The sequence below is a fragment of the Elephas maximus genome, chromosome 4 (genome assembly GCF_024166365.1).
Source record: "Elephas maximus indicus isolate mEleMax1 chromosome 4, mEleMax1 primary haplotype, whole genome shotgun sequence".
Taxonomy (NCBI): Eukaryota; Metazoa; Chordata; class Mammalia; order Proboscidea; family Elephantidae; genus Elephas; species Elephas maximus.
The window spans coordinates 58,623,177-58,647,232 of record NC_064822.1 but is presented as its reverse complement, the minus strand read 5'-3'; the positions used below and the strand labels follow the sequence as shown (position 1 = coordinate 58,647,232).

At 49.4% G+C, this 24,056-nt stretch overlaps 1 protein-coding gene across 1 annotated transcript in view; it reads right to left on the bottom strand.

Annotated features, from left to right (window-relative positions):
* Positions 1 to 13,620: 13,620 nt before the first annotated feature.
* The window catches only part of SLC6A12 (solute carrier family 6 member 12), a 33,664-nt gene continuing 23,228 nt past the window's right edge, over positions 13,621 to 24,056 (bottom strand). The window contains exons 9-16 of the mRNA XM_049881483.1: positions 22,128 to 22,231; positions 21,734 to 21,858; positions 21,026 to 21,138; positions 20,350 to 20,487; positions 19,179 to 19,281; positions 16,897 to 16,997; positions 16,245 to 16,415; positions 13,621 to 14,780 (exon numbers count right to left, since the gene is read on the bottom strand). Coding sequence (XP_049737440.1) covers positions 14,637 to 14,780; positions 16,245 to 16,415; positions 16,897 to 16,997; positions 19,179 to 19,281; positions 20,350 to 20,487; positions 21,026 to 21,138; positions 21,734 to 21,858; positions 22,128 to 22,231 — 999 coding nt within the window. The 3' untranslated portion in view covers positions 13,621 to 14,636. The remainder of the gene's footprint in view (positions 14,781 to 16,244; positions 16,416 to 16,896; positions 16,998 to 19,178; positions 19,282 to 20,349; positions 20,488 to 21,025; positions 21,139 to 21,733; positions 21,859 to 22,127; positions 22,232 to 24,056) is intronic.

Genomic DNA, 24,056 nt, shown 5'->3' with positions numbered 1-24,056 from the left:
CTTGAGCAAACTGTGTCGGTTCAGTTTCTTTCATTCTCCAAGAGGGAGGGCCCATCTTCAACCAGAGAGTCCAACTGGTGTGGTCCCAGGTGAGGGGAGATACTGCTGCCCTCAGCCCTGAGGCTGCTGGGCAAGACCTGAGGCAGAGGGAAGGCAGGGTCGGGAAGCTCTGCGTTACATAGATGAGGCTCGGGAACGGGAGGGTATAGCCAGCCATCTGTGGGTGGGCACTGGGGCAGAGCTGGGGGTCCAGGGCAGGAAGTCGACCAAGTGTGTGCTGGCCTCACCTACCCCCACCAGCTTGTGTGCGCATATGCACACACACAGAGATGGGGTGGAGAGATGGGGACACTTTCCTCAACGCCTCTCCCCCTCCCATTGCTCCTGCAGGTCTGGGTGGCTTCTTTCCTTAGGGAACCAGGCGACCTAGCCCCACTAGCTAGTCCTCCCAGCATCTTAGTGCTTCCTGCTTCCATGACCCTAAGGACCTTAAGGAATAACGTTGAGCCTGGCTCCGGGAAAACTGTGGTACGTGGCTCAGGGAAGGCAGGAAACCACCTGGGACCACAGAGCTTTTGGCCAGTTGAAAGCAGGTTCTAATGGAGATCAGCTTTGGAGGGAGAATGCACCCCAACAGCCCATGTGCCTCAAGGCAGAAGTGATGGGTAAGAAGGCCAGGACTCCATCTGCCCTGCTTCACTCTCTGCAGTGGAGAGCCAGGGTACAGTGAGGGTGGGAGGACCAATCTTGACTACTAGCCTCAGGAAAGCCAGACCTTCTAATGGCGTGGTCTGGTTTGACAAGCCCCATAATCTACTTTCTGAATGGAGGGGCGGCAGGCTCAGGTGAAAGGATGGGGCCAAGTTCCTGGAGCCACAGAATAGGATTTAGGAAGCACTTGCTGAGCCCTACAGTGAGCCAGGCCCCTTGTTAGGAGCTGGAAGGGACGTCAAGGTTCTGCAGAGGGATGAGACAATAGTGGGGTGGGTACAACAGAAGGCGGAGAGCTGATGTCAGGGCCCAAGAGACACGCTGTGCTCGAACGAGTGTCCACAGCTACTTGGAGCGCTTACATCAGGCTCTCTGGAGAGGGCCTTGAAGATGGGGCAGTTTCTCCTGCAGGGAAAGAGGAGAGAGCCTTTTGGCAATGTGGAGGCAGCAGAGGCTCCGTGGGGAAAAGCAACTGGCCAGGATGGCTGGTCCTGGGGTGCCCACAGAGGGCATCCAGCTTTCCTGGGGATCAGACTCTGAATGTCCTAAATCCACACAGCTCTAAGGGCCTCCCCAGCTGGTCCCACCGTTCTCTGTTAAAGGCCTGAAAAGGAGCATGAGCTCAGCCTCTTCCCAGGAAACAGGAAATTCTGGGAGAAGCCTGGGACCAACTATGACCTGCCCCATCCTGAGAATTCTCTGACCTAGGAAGCTGAGGACCAGCCCCTTGAGAGCACTCCTGCAGGGACCTAGCTCAGGGCAGGCCTGGGAGAGGGCCCTGCTGTGTGTGCTGGGCCGTCGGGGCAGTGGCATCCATCCTCCATATCTAATGACCCCCGTGGTCATCTAGGAGGAATCCCTGTCTTTCGAATTAGAGAGGGAGACTATCCTGCGCTTATAGAGTCCCTCTGGTGTCATGTGCCATAGGAATGGAGAGCTGTGGTCAGCCGAATCTCCCTTTGAGATGACCCTCTGCAGACTAGGGGAACTCATCCGTCATTGACTTAGAATGTTTCCAGTAAGGGGTCCTTGGATTTGCTGGTTTCTGGCTGAGAGCCATGGGCCAGAACGAGATGCCAGTGCAAGAAATCAAGGTGAGTTCAACAGCGAACTTGTCAACATCTACCATCTGCCAGGTGCTGTTCTAGGCAAAACAGCAGTGATGGGACAAGCAAAGTTCCTGCTTGAGGAGTTTCCACTGGTGGTGTAAAAAACAAATACAGATAAATGGACCGCCGATGTTCACGGAGAGGATGGTGACGCAATAGAGGTGGTGGTGGGGGGGGCTATTTCAGAGTGAGCATTAGGGTGGACCTCTCCAAGAGACTCAAGCTGGCCAGGTGTGAGGCCAGCTGAACAGTCCAGAGCCCACCTCCACAGAGTCTATGTGTGGAATGACCACATGTTTTTTTGAGGCAGAAATCAGGGCAGTCTGCCAAAGGACAGTTTCCTGATATATGAATTTATTTACACGAAAATCTTACTGAAATATTAAAATGCATGTTAAAACCACTTTCATTGAAGAAATAATAAAATTGGGCTTCTCCCAAAATATCCAGAACAGATGGTCCTCATAACCACAGACAAGGCAAAGAAGTAGGTTGCAAGTTGGAAGTCAATGGACTCCAGAAAGGCCCAGACCCCAGAAGCAGGCAGGGTAGGCAAGGGCAGCACTACAGGCTGGGTGGGCAGCCAGAGCAGGAGGACCCAGGCCACCAATGTAGACCCTGGAAAACGAGCACCAGCCACAGTGAGGCAAAGATGCCTGATGCTGAGGCAGCTGCTGTCCAGAGCAAGGCCATCCTGATTCCTGATGGGGAGAACACCCCTCACCAAGGGCCTGGTCAGCCTGCAGGCAGTGCCCTCCTCCCCTGTCAACCGGAATCAAGTAGACTCAGGTTTTCCATTTATAAATAGTAATGGGGCAGACCCCATGGCCTAGTACCTGGTCACGAGGTTGACACCCTTTCACACCTCAGCATGGGCTACATAAATACTGCAGTAAGATTGATTTTTCCTACAGTAGGGTTGGCAAAACACTGCCAATGGCCTTGACATTACTCCCACGCCTTTCCCCAGCCTTGACAGACATGGCTAATTCATTGATCATTGCTTTCCAGAAATCACTATCAATCAATGTCTGTTGATATCCGGGATGAAATTAACTTGCCACCTGGCTCCATGGTATCCTCATTGAGCCACACTGAAGGGCAATACACACACACACACACGCACACACACACATATACTTTAGATGAAGTTTTACAGAGCAAATTAGTTTCTCATTAAACAATTAATACACATGTTGTTTTGTGACACTGGTTGCGAACTGCACAACATGTCAACACTCTCCCCTTCTTGACCTTGGGTTCCCCATTACAAGCTTTTCAGTGCCCTCCTGCCTTCTAGTCCTTGCCCCTGAGCTGGTGTACCCATTTAGTCTCATTTTGGTTTATTGGCTTGTCTAATCTTTGGCTGAAGGGTGAACTTCAGGAGTGTCTTCGGTACTGAATTAAAATGGTGTCCAGGGGCCATGCTCTCAGAGTTTTTCAGTCTCTGTCAGACTAGCAAGTCTGGTCTTTTTTTTTTTTTGTGAGTTTGAATTTTGTTCCACATTTCTCTCCCACTCTGTCTGGGACCCTCTATTGTGATCCCTGTCAGAGTAGTTGGTGGTGGTAGCAGGGCACCATCTAGTTGTTCTGGACTGAGTCTGGTGGAGGCTGTGGTAGTTGTGGTCCATTAATCCTTTGGACTAATCTTTCCCTTGTGTCTTTGGTTTTCTTCATTCTTCCTTGCTCCAGATGGGATGGGACCAGTAGAATATCTTAGATGGCCGCTAACAAGCTTTTAAGACGCCAGACGCTACTCATCAACGTAGGTTATAGAACATATTCTTTATAAATTATGTTATGCCAATTGAGTTGGTGTCCCTTGCAACCATGTTGAAGGATGACATTTTGGATGGGAGGTCATTTCAGAGCAGCAGAGAGCTGAAGCTGTAGGTTCTCTGGAACATGGCGGGGCCTGGGGAGAAGGTCTGATGAGGACCCCTCTCAGTGTTCACTATCCTGGAATTGCTCCTATGGAAAACAGCTCTAAGAGGGATCCCCTGGTTTCTGTCCTTAGCTCACCAATGCTCCGCCCCTCAGACAGCTCAGGGCTGCCTTCTTTTAGGAGTCCACACTACTCTGGCCACCTGTCAACTCCCCTGGCCGTTGCGTCCCCCACGTACTCCATCCACCTCTCACCCAATCCCTTTCCTCTCCACTGAGGTTGACGACAAAGATCAGGAGTGCTGGGGAGAAAGGCACTCAGAAGCATGCTCCAACCCTGGGCAAAACACAGCTTGGAAAGGCACAGCCAGGCAGTGGTGGCTAGAGCAAAGTGGCCTCTGTCCTCACTCCAGGCAGACCTTTTGGAGGGCACAGGGAGGTGCCCCTTCAGGGGCAGGGAAGGCCCAGCCAGAGCCAGTGTGAAGTTACAGGCTTCCTTCTTGTTGGCTTCCTGCTTCAGGGGCAGCCCAGCTCAGGAACAGACCCCAAGCCTAGCTTGGAGTCAGGGAGATTAAATGAGGGGACAGGAGTTGGGGAGGGGGTGGGGAGAGGCAGATCCAGGAATGATCCCACCAGGAAAATTCCATTTTGGATGAGGCTGAAGAGTGAGGCAATTGGACCTCAGGAGGCAGGGTGGAGGGGTGGGAACCTTTTCCTTCCTCTCTCCTTCTCATCCCCCTGCAGGTCTGGGTAGCTTCTTTCCCCAGGGAACCAGGCGACTTAGCCCCACTAACCAGTCCCTAGAATCTCAGTGCTCCCTGCTCCCATGACCCTAAGGACCCTAAGGAATAACCTTGAGCCTGGCTCTGGGAAAACTGTGGGAAATAGCCTCAGGGGAGGCAGGAAACCACCCAGGAGACCTGGCTGTTGTTCCCCTCTTTCTGATGCCCCTAGGCCTGTCTCACTCTCCTCTTCCTTGCCCCTCGGGAGCCCCTCAATCTCCTTTCCTTCTAAGACAACCAGGCTAGGAGCCATCCTTCCTCCCTAACCCCCACTGGGGACTAGAAAGCAGAGGGCGAGGGAGCCTGGTCCACCTTCCCAGAGAGCCTCCGAATCCCACTGTCAGGCCTGGAGCAGCCTCACTGGTTAGTTAGTCCAACTGCTTCCTTTTATGGATCAGGTGACTATTTAATTTAAGAAGCTAGAAAAAGAACAATAGAACAATCCCCAAGTAGAAAGACGGAGATCATAAAGACACGAACAGAAATAATGAAAAAGAAAACAAACATATAATAAAGAGAATTAATTGAGCCAAAAGTTAGTTTTAAGAGATGACAAACCTCTGATGACATTGATCATGAAAAAGAAAGTCAGCATAAATAAATAACTTGAGGACAAATAAAGGGGACACGACTACCAATATGCAGAATTTCTTTTTTAAAAGAGAGAAAATCCTATGAATAAACTATAAACTTTATGGCATCAATTTTGAAAACCCTCACAAAATGAACACTCTCCTAGAAAAATATCTTACCAAAATTGGCTGAAGGAGAAATAGAAAATTGGAGTTATGTAACTCAATAAAGAAACTTGAATGTGCAGTTTAAAATCTATCCTCCCCTCTCTGCCCACCCCTCTCGTTTCCCCCAACCCCGCCTGCGCCAAAAAGAAAAAAACTGCACCACCAGGCCAGAGTTTTTACAAAATTCTATTACACATTCAGGGAACAGAGAGTTCTAATCCTCTATAAACTCTTGCAAAGAAAAGAAAAACTCTAGACTGATCTTGCTTATGAACATAAATGCAAAGCATTCTAAACAAAATGTTAACACAGTAAATCTGGCAGCTATAACAAAAAACGATTCACCCAGACCACGCTGGATTGGTCCCAGGTATGCAAAGGTGGTTAAATAATTCTAAAATCTGTTAATATAATTCGACACATTAACAGATTAAAGGAGAAAAATAATACAATCGTCTGAATATATGCAGAAGAAGCATTTGATAAAATTCACTTATTCTTGATTAAAAAACAAAAAACAAAACAACAACAGCAAACTTGGAACGGAAGAAAACTATAACCAAATAAATGATATCAAAAAAATCTTCCCCCAGTGGGAGAATCCTTGGGTGGTTCAAACGGTTAACACACTTGGCTGCTAACTAAAAAGTTGGAGGTTCGAATCCACCCAGAGAAGCCTTAGAAGAAAGGCCTAGTGATCTACTTCTGAAAAATCAGCCACTGAAAACCCTATGAAGCACAGTTTTACTCTAGCATACAAGGGGTGTCCACGAGTCAGAGTCAACTCAGTGGCAACTAGGGGGAAAAAATCTACAACAGCTATCCTACTTAATGGTAAGGTTTAGAATTCCTTTTAAAACGAGGAGGGAGGCAAGGATGCCTGCTACCATCACTTCTAGTTACCAAGGGAGAAAGATAAGAAAAAATAAGTAAAAAGAATAATGATTGGAGAACTAAAACTGTTGTTACTTCCAGACAGTATGATTGTCTACTTACAAAGAAAGCCTAAAGAATCAATAGAGAGAGAGAGAGAGAGAAAAAAAAAAAAAATTAGCACAGAAGAAAAGGCTGTGGCCAGAGGGGAAGTGGCTTGCCCAAAGCTATGCAGTAGTAGCAGGCTGGCGTTGGCACCAGTTCATCTGGCTAAGGCCTGGGTAAGGGCTGTTTTTCCTCTGCCCACTAGCTGGCTCTGGCAGCTGCCTGTCCTCATTCCTACTCTCCTCCCTCCTTAGACCTTTCTCTTAGCAGCAGATCCAAATTCCAACTGCACATACTGAGGCCAAACTCTGGCCGGAGATGGTGTGTGGGCTACTTTCACTGACTCCTGCTAACATTCCTAGGGGGAGGGGGACAGGAGTCTAGCTGGAGATGAAGAGACCAGAGTCTTGCTGGGTGGGGAGTGGGGGAGGTTTGTCCACAGCTAGTGATGGCTTTAGATCCCTGGGAGGCTCAAACTGTTTGCGCTCGTCTACAAACCTAAAGGCTGGTGGTTCAAACCCACCCAGCGGCACCGTGGAAGAAAGGCCTGGTGATCTGCTTCTGTAAAGATTCCAGCTAAGAAAACTCTATGAAGCAGCTTTACTCTGTAACACATGGGGTCGCTATGAGTTGGAATCGACTCAATAGTAACATTTTTGTTTTTGTTTTTTTAGTAACGGCATTGCTGATGTGGGTTGAGGGTGGGGTTCTCCTGCAGCAGCCTTCTGCGTATTGGTGAGATGGGCGTGAGCAGAGAAAGCCTCGGAATGATTGCGTCTGAGGTCTTGCTGATTTCTTGTTACAGCAGAGGGGTTGGGCACTGACCCTTTGGAGAGAGCCAGGTCCTTGAGGACTCGGACTCGGGTAGGCCTCGGCAGAGAGTGAGCGTCCTCCCTCTATGTCTCACCTGTCAATCCTGTGCTCACCTCGCCCACCCATTGTGTGCCAGGAGGGCTCCTCAGACCAGCGGAGTGGACTGACCTGCTGGTCATTAGACTGGAGGTAGAGGGTGCTGGATGGAGGCACAAGGACCCCAGACACCAACCCATCTCAATCCCCAGTGACCCGCCAGGCTTGGCTCTCATCAGTGTCTCTCCCAGCCTCCCCCCAGCTCACCCATCCTTGGATGGCCTCGCTGTATTGATGGGTGGTTAACAAGCTTTTCATCCCTGTCAGATCCAATCAGCCCTTGTTACTTCACTGAGCCACGAAACCAGCAGGGAAGACACGTGGGCACAGTCATCAGGGAACTGGGCGTGTGAGGACTGAGGTTGGCAGGGAAAGAGGAAGGCGGGCCTCACTTGCCTCAGAGCTAGGAGCAGAGGGCAAAGCCCAGGATTGAGGAGATGTTTGGAGTGGTCAGGAGTGGTGACGATGCAGAGGAGAGGCAAAGAACTTGGACAGGAAAAGGCCAGGGAGTGCTTCCCTCCCAGAGTGCTGAGGGATGCCTCTGATGAAGCCCACACTTGATCCTCATAGGGCAATTCTCTATTAGTTATCTACTGCCCCTTAATAACTTACTCCAAAACATAGTGGCTTGACTGGACATTTCTGGCTCAAAAATCTCACTCACAAAGGGTCGCAGTCATCTGAAGGCTTGCCTGGGGCTGGAGGATCCATTCCTGAGGTGGATTATTCACACAGCTGACAAAGTTGGTGCTGGCCGTTGGTGGGAGGCCTCAGTCCCTTCCGCATAGCCCTCTCTCTGTTGGGCTGCTTGAGCATCCACATGTCATGGCAGCTGGCTTCTCCCAGAGCATAGGATACCTCTTCAAGAGGTCAAGGTGGAAGCCACAGTGCTTTTTAAGACCTAGCTGGAGAGGTCACTCACCATCACTTCCACCATATCCTATGTGGACCAAGGGTGTGGCTATCAGGAGGGAAGAATCATTGAGGGCCATCTTGGAGGCCAGCTATCACAGGGCCCTTAGAGGGAAGGATATAGGAGGTGGGCTGAAGGGTTTATCCCAGGAGCTCCTCTTATGTCCCTGGTCATTTCAGGTCAAAGTGTTGGCCTTTCCAGTGAGCCAAGATTCAGTCATGTGGTAATGGTACCCCTAGCTGATGAGCTGATTCCAACTCATAGCAACCCTATAGGACAGAGTAGAACTGCCCCATAGGGTTTCCAAGGCTGTAATTTTTACAAAAGCAGACTGACACATTTTTTATGAAAGCAGAGTGCCACATCTTTCTCCTGTGGCGTGGCTAATGGGTTCGAACTGCCAGCCTTTCCGTTAGCAGCCAAGAACTTAACCACTGCACCACCAGGGCTCCATGGTTATAATAAAGCCAAACCAAACCCATTGCTGTCAAGATGATTCCGACTTATAGCAATCCTATAGGACAGAGTAGAATTGCCCCATAGGGTCTTCAAGGAGCAGCTGGTGGATTTTCAAACTACCAACTTTTGAGTTAACAGCCGAGTTCTTAACACTGTGCCACCAGGGCTCTGTGGTTATGATAAAAATAAAAAATAAAGCCCAAACCTGTTGCTGTCAAGTTGATCCCAGCTCATAGCGACCCTAGAGGATAGAGTAGAACTGCCCCATAGGGTATCCAAGAATGGCTGATGGATTTGAACTGCTGACATTTTGTTCAGCAATCATACCTCTTAACCATTGTGCCACTAGGGTTCATGGTTATGATAACCAAAACAAAAAACCAAACCCAGTGCCGTTGAGTTGATTCTGACTCATAGTGACCCTACAGGACAGAGTAGAACTGCCCCATAGAATTTCCAAGAGAAGCACCTGGTGGATTTGAACTGCTGACCCTTTGGTTAATAGCCGTAGCACTTAACCACTACACCACCAGGGTTTCCATGGTTATGATAGACCCCCCAAAACCCCAGACCTGGATCTTTCCTCCTAAACTCCATACCTTCTTCTCCCGGACTCTTAATCTATGTCCCTATCACCTCCCATCTGATACCCGATTCTGTTCCTTTCTCCTTTCCCCAGAAGCCATTCCCATAGTCCTGTTCCCTCACCTTGGCAGCTAAAGGCTTATCTGACAGGTAGCTGGGTGGCTCACTCTCTCTGTCTCTCGCTGACACACACACACACACACACACACACACACACACACACACACACACACACACACACACACACACACACACACACACACACACACACACACACACACACACACACACACACACACACACACACACACACACACACACACACACACACACACACACACACACACACACACACACACACACACACACACACACACACACTCTCTCTCTCTCTCTCTCTCTCTCCCTGGGAGAGCCAGCCCAGCTTGACATGAAGTCTGCCTGTCTCCTCCTCCCCTCTGGGGAGGGTCATGTTCTCAGCCCTTACTTGAATGCTATTTTAATATGTCCAGAGGTGGTGAGTACTGACCAGGAAGGGTCCTGGGTGAGAGGGAAAAGTTGTCTCCAGGTGGGGCTCATGGGGGACCCACTTGAGGCTGGGCCTTAGTCAGGGTTCTGGTAGTTGGGGGTGGGGTGGGGGAGATCTGACCCAGGACTGAGAGACGGCATCCCAGGGTGTCACCGGGAAGGAACTGAGGGGCACAGGAGACACCTGTCAACAGGGGCAACAGAGGGGTTGGGTTGAACCTGACAGATGGGTTAGGGAGGGGAGCTGGAGGTGAAGCTTGGACAGTTTCTGGAAGCCCCAAACCAGACCCTGGCCTCTTTTATGGGGCTCTGCATGGGGTGGGGTGCGGAAGACTGTTAAACGTGAAATGCAGGGCCTGGTGGGGGACCAATTTCTCCTGGTCAGCTGCCTTTCTAACCTAACACATATAGCTATAGCCACATGCATGGGAATTCCACTCACAGGGGATTGGTGGCTCCAATCTCGGCAGGAGTTCAGGGCCCTCCTCAGCACCCAGAGCCCTCCCAGCCTGGGGGTGGGGTGACCACACACACCTTAGAGCACACCTTAGCTTGTGCATGCGCAGGGCAACCCACACTAGCATGCTGGCCTCCCTCCAGGGCTGGGCGGTGAGAGGTACTTCTGGGGTGAGATGGGGAGGGAGAGAGTCCAAGGCCAGGTCCTCACTCCAGGCCCAGCCTCAGGAAAAGGGACTTATGGGAGAACAAAGGTGAGCAGTTAGGGAATAGCAGACCCCAACATACCAGCAGCCACAGAGAGCCAACTCTGCTGGGAGCCCAGCCTGGGAGTGTGAGGGGAGTCCCAAGGAGGAGCTCAAGGTGTCAGGAAGGAGGGGACAGACTTAGCCTTACAGATAGGGGTGCCACTGCCAGACAAAATGCCTTTGCCTAAAATAAGGGGATGGGGGAATGATTGCTAAGCAATCCTGGGAGGCAGGAGTGATCCCAAACGTCAGAAAATCCAACTGCAGTCTATTTGGTTTTGGAGTCCACTCTGTCATTCGGGGTCTGCTGTGGCCTGACATTTTCAGAATTAGCTTTGAAAGAGAAGAGTCTGTGTGGAAGGGGAAATTGATTCAGTATTAATAAATAGCATCAGAAGGTCTACAAAGTGGGAAGTCCACACATGACAAGCCAGAGTTGGCGGCTGTGCTGTGGCCACCTGAGGCACTGGGACTCCTGAGACCATGGCCCTCTGGTTTTCTCCTCCCGCTCAAGCAAGGGTTCTGGTTCTGGGCCCTCTCTTCTGTCCAAAGATTCTCACTTCTTCCGCCAGGGCAAAGGTTTTGAATCCAAATGCCTTCAGACATGAATGTATGAGCAATAGGGTGTGGTGGAGCCTGTGGCAAACTAGAGAGTGCCTAAAGGTATTCACTGAGAAAAACAAAAAAAGTTTTTTTAAATACCTTACTGGCCAAACAAATCAAATCTGCCAGCTTAGGCCTCTGGTCACCAGTTTGAAACTCAAATAGCCTAAGAGATGAGATGAAAACAGACACCAAATCAAAACCACCCACGTGGATTCCATGCATACATGCGTGTGTACACACACACGCACACACACACATACCTGTATTAGCACTCTGGGCACATTAAAGAGTAAAATTGTTGCTCCTTGCACAGGTAGCGGACCCAATACGAATGGATTCCCATGAGCTGTGAAGTTGGCCTCAAGTACATTTCCCCTCCCTGTTCCCTCCAGGCCCAAACACCTCCCACCCAGACCCCTTTGGACTCACTGGCCCTAGAGGCTCCATACTGAGTCCCAGTGAATGAAGACATGGTTAGAGGGAAGGACTGCCTCTAACAGTCCCCTGTGCCAGATCAGAGACCTTCTTAGTCAGGCTGTGAATTTAAAGCCAGGGGCATCTGGGGCGGCTGAGAGTACTAGGTGGATTTGTGTGGGGAGAGGGGAGAGACCATGGGTGACTGAGAAGAGACAGCAGCTACAGAGACTGTGAGACTCGGGGCCGTGAGCTGGAGAGAGCTTGTGCCCACCCTTGTGTAGAACTGCCCACCTTGCCTACAATAGGAAATGCTGTCTTGGGGTCATAAAAGCCTGGGAGTGGCCATCTAGAATACTCCACTGGTCTCACCCCTTCAGGAAGAAGGAAGAATGAAGAAAACTAAAGATACCAGGGAAAGGTTAGTCCAAAGGACTAATGGACCACATCTACCACGGCCTCCACCAGACTGAGTCCAGAACAACGAGATGGTGCCCGGCTACCGCCACTGACTGCTCTGACAGGGATCACAACAGAGGGTCCTGGACAGAGCTGGAGAAAAATGTAGAAGAAAACTCTAACTCTAAAAGAAAGACCAAACTTGCTGGCCTAACAGAGACTGGAGAAACCCTCAGAGTATGGCCCCCGGACACTCTTTCAGCTCAGTAATGAGGCCACTCCTGAGGTTCACACTTCAGCCAAAGATTGAACAGGCCCATGGAACAAAACAAGACTAAAGAGGCTCACCAGCCCTGGGGCAGGGCCTGGAAGGCAGGAGGGAACAGGAAAGCTGGTAACAAGGAAACCCAGGGTTGAAAAGGGAGAGAGTAGACATGTCGTGGGGTTGTTAACTAATGTCATAGAACAATGTGTGTACGAACTGATGAGAACTAGTTTGTTCTGTAAACCCTCATATAAAGTACAATTTAAAAAAAAAGGAAAATGCTATCTTCCAGGCTGGAAGTACCAAGGCTTAGAAAGCATGGTGACCTCTGGGGAAGCGGCAGAGAGCTGGGAAGCCAGAGAGGCCTCAGCTCTTGTGTCCCCTGCAGCTGAGGCTGCCCCACAGCAAGCACAGGCTCTCCCCGGGAGCCCTCCACCACCACTCATCCCCACCTGGGCATGGGGAGAAGGATGTGGGAGGTTCTTGACTTCCAGAAGGCCAGATCTTAGACATGGAAGGAGAGAGCCCATACCTTCCTCCCTCAGCCTGTTCGTCTGTCTGGTGAGTGCAGAGGGTCAGGGCTCTTTCCTCCTGCTGGTAGTCTGCCCTGGAGGTCTGAGGGTGTGGGGCCAGGGGATGTAGTACTGCTCCGACCTGCCACCAGGTGGCAGAAGAGAGCACTATGCCCACCTCCCCTTGCTCACATAAGTGAGAGCAGCCTGGCTGAAGCAGTTTCTCAACATCCCTTCTTCCTGGGCATCCTTCTTTACCCACTAACTAGCTCAAGAAGGGTGAGCACAGGTTCACAGAGCAGTCCAGAGGGAGGCAGAAGGGACCTCGAGAACCCAGGAGTCTGAACTTGTGCTGGTGCCCAGTATGCCAAGGTCCTTGTTCTCACAGGCTGAAAGCCCCCTACAGATCTGGAAGCAGGATGGTGGATGCGCTGAGGATGGCCTAGGGGCTATTGGCGACAGGACTCACCCTGGCCAGATCACAGATTTTTACCTCAGCTGCTGGGCAATGGCTTAGGATGACATCTAGACCTTATTCCCCTCAGACAGCCTCCTTTCTGCTCAGACCACCAAGTTCTGCTCCAGGAAACTGTCCTGAAGTTAAGAAGAACCCCCGTAAAGGGGGTTCCCACCCCACTCCCACTCTTCCATTCTCTTCTAAACACAGGAACCTTGAATATATCCAAACCCTGCCTTCCTCCTCCAGGAAGCCTTCCCCAGCCAGGGAAGGATCTGGTATACTGGGTAGGAGGGCAGGGATAGGAGGGATTATGTGGAGAAGGGGAACAGGAGCAGCTGAGGAAGGAAAGACGGCATTGTGGCAGCAAAGAAGAGGACCCCACACATATACTTGTCTCTCTGTGGAGACCAGGCTCTCACAGGCTCCAAGGAACCCACTGGGGGTGGAAAGACGGAAAGTGGAAAAAACAAAAGGGTTCAGAATAGAAACCTGCTCAGAGGTGTATGAGCTAGTTGAGAAAAAACACCAAGATGGGGGCACCAATCTATGGAGAGGTACTCACCCATCCACCGAGGGGACCTCTCTCTCTCCCACCCCAAGTCAGAGTAGCTGAATGGAAATGAAACAAATGAAAGAAGCACACGGTGGCAGGAAATCCATACATGCTTGTTAACTGAAACAGGAGGGTGTAATGGGAAGAATTCTGGCCAGAGAGGAAGGAGACTAGGTTTTAGTCTCATCTTTGGCACTATGAAATTTGTGAACTTGAAAAAAGTCACTTTGTCTCTTTGGTCCTTGATTTACTCATCCTGAAAATGAGGGGTTTGGCCTAGAAGCAGGGATAGCAAGTGGAGCTACCTGGAGCACTGTGTTTGGAAGAATGGGGAAGTGGGGAAGGATCCGTGATTGATTAGCAATGTCTGCCTCAGGCATAGGAATGAAGAGTAGGGGTAAGTATGCCGTGTATTTGTAAAGTCTAGGAATTATCTCTAAGTCTCCTCTATTCCAGTGCTCTAAGAGTTGATGACAACACTGCAAGAAGCAAAGTGTGGAACTTAGGGCTGGAGTTAGATGGCTTTAGCGACTGCCTCCAACGCAAGCTGAGCACAGCAAGTGAAGGTTTGCCTCCTGGCTGTTTCTCTACCTCCTTTTTCAGGGAGTCTTCAGAATATCAGGCCTAGTGAAGGGCTTCCATCAACAGAGATGGCCTAAAAGGAACTTGAGAATCCAATGTGGTGTGTTCAGTTGTCACATCCAATATGGTGTATTCCATGGAGATCTCTGAATTAATCATGGTGTATGTTGGGGTACCTTCCCAATGCACAAATATAGTAAGCTTAATAGGAAACATCCCCACAATGGGAGTTCCCTCACAGTGTAATGTCGTATAATCAAATGGTGGACTCCAAAAAAACCACCTTCCTTTATAAATAAGATGGTGTGTTCCAACAGGGAATTGCTTCACAGCATGGCATTTGCAAGTGGTGGTGTCTTTGGTCCACCAGAAGAAGCTACTCCAGCTGAGGAGAGGAGTCCAGCCTTGGGCTGGGGGGTGCCCACAAGCATCCTAGAGGTTTTCAGCAGGACTGTCCACTGAAAGTGGGGCTGTTCATGGAGGGGGGATGGCAGTCCTGACCCAGGTTCCTGGCTCAGTAGCCATCCAACCTCTGGCCACATCCTACAAGTAGGTCTCCTTCTCCCCAGCTATTAGGCCCTCCTTGGTTGAGGAGGGCCTGCAGTCCTGGCTGGCACCACCATCCAGATACAGATGTTGCTTGGGCTGTGGCAGGCTCGGATCAGGGGCAATGAGCTGTTGCAGGCGCTGTGGGGAGAAGAGGCAGTGAGTGGGTGCTATGGGCAAAGAGGCAAAGACATCTCCCCAGATCTGTATCCCCAGGGCCCAACATGGGGCAGCTTGATACAATATGAATGAATACATGAATAAATACTTTAAGAGAGAAGAAGAAATAATATAGTTAAGAGTATGAACTGCCTAGGTTTCAGTCCTGGTTCTGCTACTGACTACCTGTGTGATCTTAGGCAATTCATTTAACCCCTCTGTGCCTCAATTCCCTCATCTGCAAAATGAGGATAATAATAGTACCTTGTTGTGAATATTAAATTAGTTATGTCAAACACTTAGAACAGTGCCTAACATGGGCTAAGTGCTCAGTCAGTGTCTATTTGTGTTATTATTATTACTATTACCATTATTATATGTTTTATAATTATCTATCATTTTTCTTGTTATTAGTAATAATACCATTACTGTTGTTGTTGTTATTATTCAAATGGGTATGTAGCAGACATTGCCACTTAATCAACGCACGATCCATTCTCAACTCCCTTCTCCCTCGTTACCTTCCACGACAGAGGCTGCAAAGTCTGAACTTTCACTTTTCCCAGCTTCTCCTGGGCAATGAGACATAAACAGAATTCTACTAGAGACTCTCAGGAAAGCTTTTATGACAAAAGGAAAGATATGTCTGATACCACCCCCCCGCCCAGCCTCCTTTTCCTGCTTTGAATACAAATGTGATTACTGGAACAATGACAGCTATCTTGTAACCAGGAGGTGATAAGCATGATGGTCAAAAGCCAACATACTCAGGGTTGGAGGTGCAGAAATATAGGAAGAGTCTAGTTCTTGATGACCTCTATAAGCATCTGAACTAAATGGCAGCAGTCCCCATCTCTGGCCTTCTTGATATATGGGGGGTGGCGGGGGGGGAGAAAAACCTATTTGCTTAAACCATTATAGATTGGGTTTTCTGTTACTTGTGGCCAGACAGATTCTACAGATATAATGTCTTTATAGGGTGCTGGCTATAGCTCCTTCCAAGAAGGAATGTTCCAAACTTTGAACAGGGAACCCTTTGCATGTGGTTTACAAACCAGGGTTAAGATAAGAAGTCAGGAGCCTGAATATAGGATAAACTATAATGGTTGGTTATCAGTCTCCCAAGAGCAAGTGATACATGTCTGGGTCTTTGATGTTCTTGTTTGTAATTTAGTTTTCCCCTTAACCCTTTGACATGTTAATCTGTTTAGCCTGCCCAGATAATCTGGTGGGTCCCTTCTAGTTCTGAAGGTCTGAGACACTAGGATTTTGAACCTTCCTAAAAACAAAGCCATTGGCCAGGTTGTCAAGACAATTCTCCTTTAAGAGTCCATGAGACCAAAGGGCTGCCCCACACTCAGAGTATGTGTTTGCTCCCTGGGCCCCAGCTGTGGGTCTTGCCCCAAGTCCAACCTTTCTTAGTAGTCACCTCTCCTAGCCACCTACCTTCTTGAAGGAGCCCTGGGTCTTCAGGAGAGCGATGAGGATGAAGACTGGGACACAGACCATGGAGGAGAGAGCCAAGAACCAGCCAATGAAGTATCCCCAAGAGGGGTACACGTAGATGTTGTTGTATTTGAGAGGCGTGTATTTGCTCAAGGAGAAGAGGAATGTGGCCTGGAATGGAGAAGGGGTAGATGTGGATGAGATAAAGATCTGTAACACCCTCTCCTGAATTACTTAATATCCAGTGACAGAGGACAAGTTAAATACACTGTGGTACATCTATAAGATGGATTGACAAAAGCCATTGTAAATCACGGGCCAAGGTATCACTCACATCAAGGATGGAGACAGGAGGAGATATAAAGGAAGGGAGTGGAAGGGGAGAGCTTAACGAAGACAGACAGGAAGAGACCAATAATTGGGAACTCAGGCAGATGGGATGAGGTACTGTGAGAAGGGAATGGAGCAGGAACTAGAATAAATGATAATGATAGTAAAGCAAACAGATGGATTAGATGGCCCCAGAGGAGACCGGCAGGACAAGCCCAGAAGAGGGAAGAGACCAGCCCCATAATACAGGCATCCTTTCTTGCACCTCACTGAATCTTCTGGAGGCAGGAGGGAATGGAGGCATAGGTGGATGGGCACATACCAGGCAAAGTCCAGGGGTCAGGTAGAGCCAGGAGATCTTCACTGCAGGCCATGGCCGGTAGCCAATCATGTCCTCAATGTTGTCGTAGAAACGGTCTGCCCCTGACAAGGCAAGGGGGGAGGAGGGTGAGAACAGCTTCATGGGTATTTGGGAAGGATTCATATGGCTTTGGACTCTTCCCCACACCCCCAATTCCGCAATGGGAAACTGGAACAGGGCACAATGACTGAAATGGATCCCTGGCACCCCAGCCACAGGGTAGGGAGTGGGAGGGAATGGGGCCACCATTGAGCCCTGTGTCCCTCCTGTAAGACTTCCTGTCTCCCTGTCTAACGATAAGACCACAACTGCCCCAAACACAGAGAAGTGGTGTGAATAAAAAATAAGATTCTAAAGCTACACAAATGCTCATTGTTTATCTGTACAGCAGAGATTCAGTTTCAAGTCAAGACAGCAAAGCAGTGAGGGTCTCACTACTTAAACATATCACACTTAGCTCAAACATGGCTAGAAAGCTACTGGGAATGGAACAAAGGTCTCGATTCTAGGCTCCAGAAGAACCACCTCTGAGTTTCCAACGAAGTGTGGTAAGAGAATTGATTTGTGTTCATAAAAACATTGGCAGGTTTTGTTTTGTTTAATGTCCTTAGGTTTCCACATTTGCTCTCATTCCAGGCAGAGCCAGCATTCTAAGTAGTAAAGACGCTTCGAAGGCCCTTCTTACCCCCACCAAATACCTTCCCACTGGTCACTGGTGCATGAAATCCCACTATTAGAGAGTCACTCCTTTCTTCTAATTCAGCCTCAGTTAAAACCCAGCTACTGCTGAGTGAGTACCTGTATAACACGTTAAGGCTTATCAGACACATACACCTTACTGTGGTTGAGTTTATCAGATCCTCTCTAAGAAGAAGCTTTCAAAAAGAGTAGGGTGAATCAGAAAGGCATCAGATGCTTGAAGGGAGAAGGTAGGAGACATCTTCAAGGAAGGGAAAGGACGCCAAATAAGAAGATTCCTGTTCATGGCTTCTCCTGAGCCCTGTGACGTGGTACCCACTTATTCTCTCTGTCTTGCTCCTTGTGACATTGGCATTGTGTTCTCCTACCTTGGTGCAGTGGAGCCAGACAGACCTGGGGGACAATGACAGCTCCTCCACTTACTAGCTGTGTGAGCTTAGGAAAGTGACCTAACCTCTCTGAGCTTCATTCTCCTCCCTGTAAAGGCCTGTTGTGTGGATTGTGAGATGGCTTGCGACACAACCAGCACAGTGCTTGACACGTAGTAGACGCTCAGTAAATAAAGGTTTCTCCCCCTCTATCATTATCAAGGAAGTTCCTGGGCGGTGCAAATAGTTAGTGTGCTCGGTTGCAAAACAAAAGGTTGGAGGTTCCAGTCCACCCAGCAGTATCTAGGAAGAAAGGCCTGGTGAGGTACTTTTGAAAAATCAGCCACTGAAAACCTTATGGAGCACAGTTCTACTCTGACACATATGGGGTGGCCACGAGTCAGAGTCGACTCAACGGTGACTGGTTTTACTGTTATCAGGCATAATAATATCACAGATATTATCGCATTCAGCACCAAACCAAAAATCCACTGCTGTCAAGTCGATTCCGACTCATAGTGACCCTACAGGACAGAGGAAACTGCCCCGCAGGGTTTCCAAGGAGCGCCTGGTAGATTTGAGCTGCCGACCTTATGGTTAGCAGCCGAGCTCTTAACCACTGTGCCACCAGGGACCTCAAGCATCAGTGATTGGTTATTCAGCACCAAAGGTGACAAGGCTGTAGATCTGATGTTGGTGGAAGTGCTGGTTCAGCTCAGTATAAGAAAGAAATGCATCACAGTGACAATGGAAAAGGCTACCTCAAAACCGCAGGAATGAACTTCCTGTCAGTGGAGGTATTCAAAGTGTGAGGGATAACCTAGTTGTTGGAAAGGGGATGTGGGAACTTGTAGAGGACCAGACTAAGGAGTCCTGAAGATCCCCTCTGACCAAGCTTCTCACTGATGAAGGGCCTTTCGCATCTTATTATCACCCTTAGTCAAGGAAATCAGTTTTTCGCCATCCCAACTTTGATCATTTGATCATTACAGCATTCTACCTGCCGTTCCCAGCGATAGACAAAATTCCCAGCAGCGAGACCCAAAACAGCAATACGAAGATACCAGAGGGCAGGGCACCCACCTCTCATCCTGAAAAATCCTGCCACTTGCTGGGCCTCAGAGGTTCTTCTCCCACCCCCTCCACCCCCTCATCCTGCTCTCCCACCCCACTTACCATACACCCAGCTGATGCAGATCACCTCAAACACCGCCAGGAAGAGCAGGCACATGCCACTGGAAGCGTAGTAATCAAACAGCTGGAAGATGTACATCCCGCCCTGTGGACGGGGAGAGGGGGAAGCTGAGGCCTTGGCCAGCGGGGGCAGAGGACACGCTCCCACCCTCAGGAGATGGCAAAACACCCATTGGAGTGCCGTCCTGCCCAGCCCATGAATGAATGGTAACTTCTACAGTTCTGAATATACAGTGAAATCTGTGAGAGCCCAAACTCGATGGAACTGCCTTGTCTTTCCAGGTCTCATAAGTTTTCCGCCTTTCAGAGGGTACAGTCTTAACCACTTTTCTATTGCTCGTTTTAGTGGAAAATATTTGCGTTTCCCTTCTCTGACAGGTTTCCACCTTACACAGATTCCAGCTTTCGCAGGTTTTATTGTAACATGGGTATATGTGAAGCAGCCCATTTCTTGCCTCTAAAAGGCCTGTCCTTGCCCCCAGGCCCTTCATTCAGCATCATGTCAACAGTTTCTGACGCCTGCAAGGAAGTCGGGGGCTGTGGTGCACGGATTGTTCTGCGTGCCCAGCATCTCGTCTCTTGGAAATTGGCACCACCTCACTCTCAATGTGTTTCTTTTATGTCCCTGCTCCAGGCCTGACACTTGCCTGAGCTCTTGAGAAAAGGCCTTCTCTTTCCTGTGGGGTTGGTTACATGGCAGAAGTAGGCTTGGTACTGTATCAGCCTTCTCTACCGCAGGAGGCAAACCTGCCCAAGAATGAAGTTCCCAGAGGAAAGAAAGAAGATAGAGAGGAGCATTCCTGACTAAGTCATTGGAGCAACTGGATCCAATCACGCCTGAAACCAAAATATCTCTAGGCTTTTCAGTTACCTGGCCCAGTAAATTCCCCTTTCTGATTAAGCCAACTTGCATTCGGTTTCTGTCACTTACAATCAAAAAAGATCTAATTAATGCAGGTCTATTTCATTGGGTGGTCCCTACAACCTTGCTGTGAGGGAGACAGGCAGATGTCAACATGCCCATTTAGCAGATGAGGAAACCGTAGCTTTGTGGGTCAGTGTCAGGGCTCAGGTCAGAGCCACAGTGATGTGGGGTCCTGTCCCCATGGCTCCCTCACCCTGGAGACCATCTGCAGGCCACCCAGCAGCTCACCTCAGTGACTAGGAAGAGCCCCATCAGGTAGCACGCCACCGCAATGCCCAGGATGAGGAGCTCTCGCCGCCCGCTTTTCCGGAGCCGCCTGGGGAACATGTCCACGGAGGCCGTCACCAGGCACTCCACACAGACAAACTGTGGGCAGGAGGGGCGGGGGGGTAAGAGGGATGTGAGGACAAGTGTTCGCCCCTTCTCACTCGGATTCACCTACTGATGCACAGGAGTGCAGGGAGGGCACAGAGGGCCGAAACTGGGGGTGGGGGGAGAAGGTCTGGTGTGAGGCCAGACCACTAGTGGCCACATCTTCACAGAGACTGCAGAGGAGATAATGTTCTGTCACCAAGGGGTGACAGAGGGTGCCGGGTCAGGGTTGGCTTGAGCCGAGCAGCGGAAGGCGTGGAAGGAGGCTGGTGAAGACTTTGGGAGGGGCATCGGTACATGGGGAAGGGTCAAGACTGTAGAAGCAAAGGCAGTAGCTCCCCCCAGAAGAGGGTCTTGAGGCCTGGGGTCATCCAACCAACCCCAAGAAATAGCCTGGACAGCAAAGAGGACCTTGGAACTAACAAACAGGGAAAATGGAATGGAAAAGGAAGTAATGCCAGGAAATGCAGACACTGGCAAGAGGGTCACCAGGGCAGGTATAGGATAGGGCAGGTGGGGCAAGGTGACGTACCTGGCTGTCCAGCCCTAGGAATATGAGCATGATGAAGAAAAGACAAGACCAGAGTTGGGATAAGGGCATCATAGTCACAGCCTTGGGGAACGCAATGAAGGCCAGACCAGGACCTGCCAGGCACACAGCACAATCAGGTGAGCTCCAGGGCACTCCTGCCCTCAGGTAAGAACCCTCCCCCGCAAACACTCTGTGTGTGTGCGTGTGTGTCTGTGTGTGTATGTGTGTAGGATTCAAGAGGTCATAGGGATTCCATCCATTATCCTGCTCTTCCCAGGTTCTGGGGAATATACTATTGGTTTATCTCTTCATCTACCTATCCATGCATCTGTGCACAGAGCTGTCAGTCATCCATCCTGCTCTCCCTTCTCTCCTCACTCCCTCCCACATTCATGGAGCCCCTGTTTGGTGCCAGACATGGCTCCCATGCTAAACAAAAAAAAAAACCCATTGCTATTGAGTTGATTCTGACTCAGAGCGACCCTATAGGACACAGTAGAACTGCCTCATAGAGCTTCCAAGGAGTGCCTGGTAGATTCGAACTGCCAACTTTTTGGTTAGCAGCCATAGCACTTAACCACTATGCCACAGGGCCCATACTAGAAGGTTCAATTACCCACCTTCTGGGCCTCCTGCCTTCCTGTAGGAAGGACCTAAGTTCTCCTCCCTCCTCCCTCCCAAGGTTCCAGACAGCAAGGTGGCACCTACCTGACTCAGCCACTTCAGAAATGGGCACCCCCTGCTCCTGAGACATGAAGCCCAGGATGGAGAAGACGACAAATCCTGCCACAAAGCTGGTGCCACTGTTGAGGAAGCAGAGAGCGATGCAGTCCCTGTGGAGGTGGGGTGCAAGTAGATAAAATGGAAAAGAAGGGAAAAAGAGAAAAGAGGAAAAGAGAAAGAAATCAATCGCAGGAGAAGAGGCCAAAAGACAGTAAGAGGGTAAAGAGAGATGGGGGGAAGGTAAAAGGAGAAGCACAAAAAAGAAATGGGAGATAGAATGGGAAGAAATAGATGATGAAAGTTTGACACAACTTGTGACTTCCTGCTTAGATCATAGAGGCCAGGTTCACCCCTCCCACCCCAGCTGCCCAGCTCTTACCTGTAGCAGTTGTTGTGGTACTTGTTGTAGCTGCCCAGGGCTGTCAGGCACCCTTGGCAGATAGCAAAGGAAAAGAAGATCTGGGTACCAGCATCCATCCACACCTACATAAGACCCCAAGAAATGGTAACAAGAAGGTGAAAGAGAGCCCACAGAGGCCTGGAGCCCCAGGGAAGGGGTGAACAGAGATTCGGACACATCACTCCACAGTACCGACCTGGTCCCCTTGGGGTTTCCTTATGGCTTCACGCCTATACCCCAGCTCCCCATTAACTTGTCATACTCCTGCCTAGACAGTGACCTCACAAGAAGGAGATCACTTACAATCAAAAGAGACCTAATCAATACAAGTCTATTTCATTAGGTAGTCCCTATAACTTTGCTGTGAGGGAGACAGGCAGATGTCAACACGCTCATTTAGCAGATGAGGAAACTGTGGCTCTGTGGTCAGTGCGGGGGCTCAGATCAGGGCCTCAGTGACACGGAGCTGTGTCCTCATGGCTCCCTCACCCTGGAGGCCAGCCTGTAGGCCGCCCAGCAGCAGCTCACCCCTTAACTTTGTTTCTGTAGGCAGTTAACCAGTCACCCATTGAGTTGAGTTGAGCAGATTCTGTGTCAGAGTAGAACTGTGCTCCACAGGGTGTCCAATGGCTGATGTTTTGGAAGTAGATCACCAGGCCTTTCTTCCCAGGTACATGTGGGTGGACTTGAATCTCGAGCTTTTTCTGTTAGCAGCCAAGCACATTAAATATTTGCACCACCCAGGGACTCCTGTAGCCACTTTGTTTTTGTTTTTGTTGTTATCGTGTGCAGGGATGGATTACCCAATAAGCAAGGTAAGCACGTGCTTCGGGAATCAACAAAATGGGCAACAGTTGTCCCAAGCAAAGACCCACAGATGCCAAGCAAACAAGACACAGGGAAAAACAAGTGCCGCAGTGGAAGGGAACTGTCAAGGCATTAAATGAAATTGATACCAGCTCCACTGTGTGAGAATGTGCTGGCTGGAAATAAACTTCATGCAGGGTCACAAGGGTGCCCATGCACAAGGCCCCCACCACTTCAACACCTTCATTGACATCTGTCTCCTACGGTCCCCTCCTGTGTAATTGAAACTCCCTATCTCGGTGAGTCTCTTGGGAGAATACTATTTCTTCCTAATAAACTAGAGGTGGAGGTGGACTGTTCAGCCTAACTCTTGCTGCTTTTGCCCACTAAAAATTTTATAATCCAGTTCATCTCATTCCTCTAAAATGGCATACGCCACTTTTGTGTTCAATTGCTAATATCATAAAAAATAGTCGCATTTAAAAAGACGTTACATCGTGGATAGCTAAGACACACACACACATGCATATATATATATATATATATATATATATATATATATATATATATATATAAACCAAGAACTAAACCCGTTGCTGTCAAGTCAATTCTGACTCATAATAACCCTACAGGATAGACTAGAATTGCTCCACAAGGTTTTCAAGGAGCGGCTGGTAGATTCGAACTGCTGACCTTTTGGTTAGCATCCAAACACTTAACAACTGTGCCACCAGGGTCCCATGCATATATATATATACACACATATATATGTGTATATATGTATATATATATATGGTCGCTATGAGTCAGAATTGACTTGACGGCAGTGGCTTTAATATTTATATACATATAAAACTCACATATCCCATCCAAATGAGTGAGTAAACAGAGGAGGGGACACCACAGATTATCAGTGTTTAGGGCCCTCACGTGCCTTAATCCGGCCCTCGTTGTGTGCCATGGAGTTGATTCCAACTCATAGTGACCCTATATGACAGAGTAGAACTGCCCCATAGGGTTTCCTAGGCTATAATCTTTATGGGAGTAGATCTCCAGGCCTTTTCTCCCACAGGGTGGCTGATGGGTTCCAATCGCCAACCT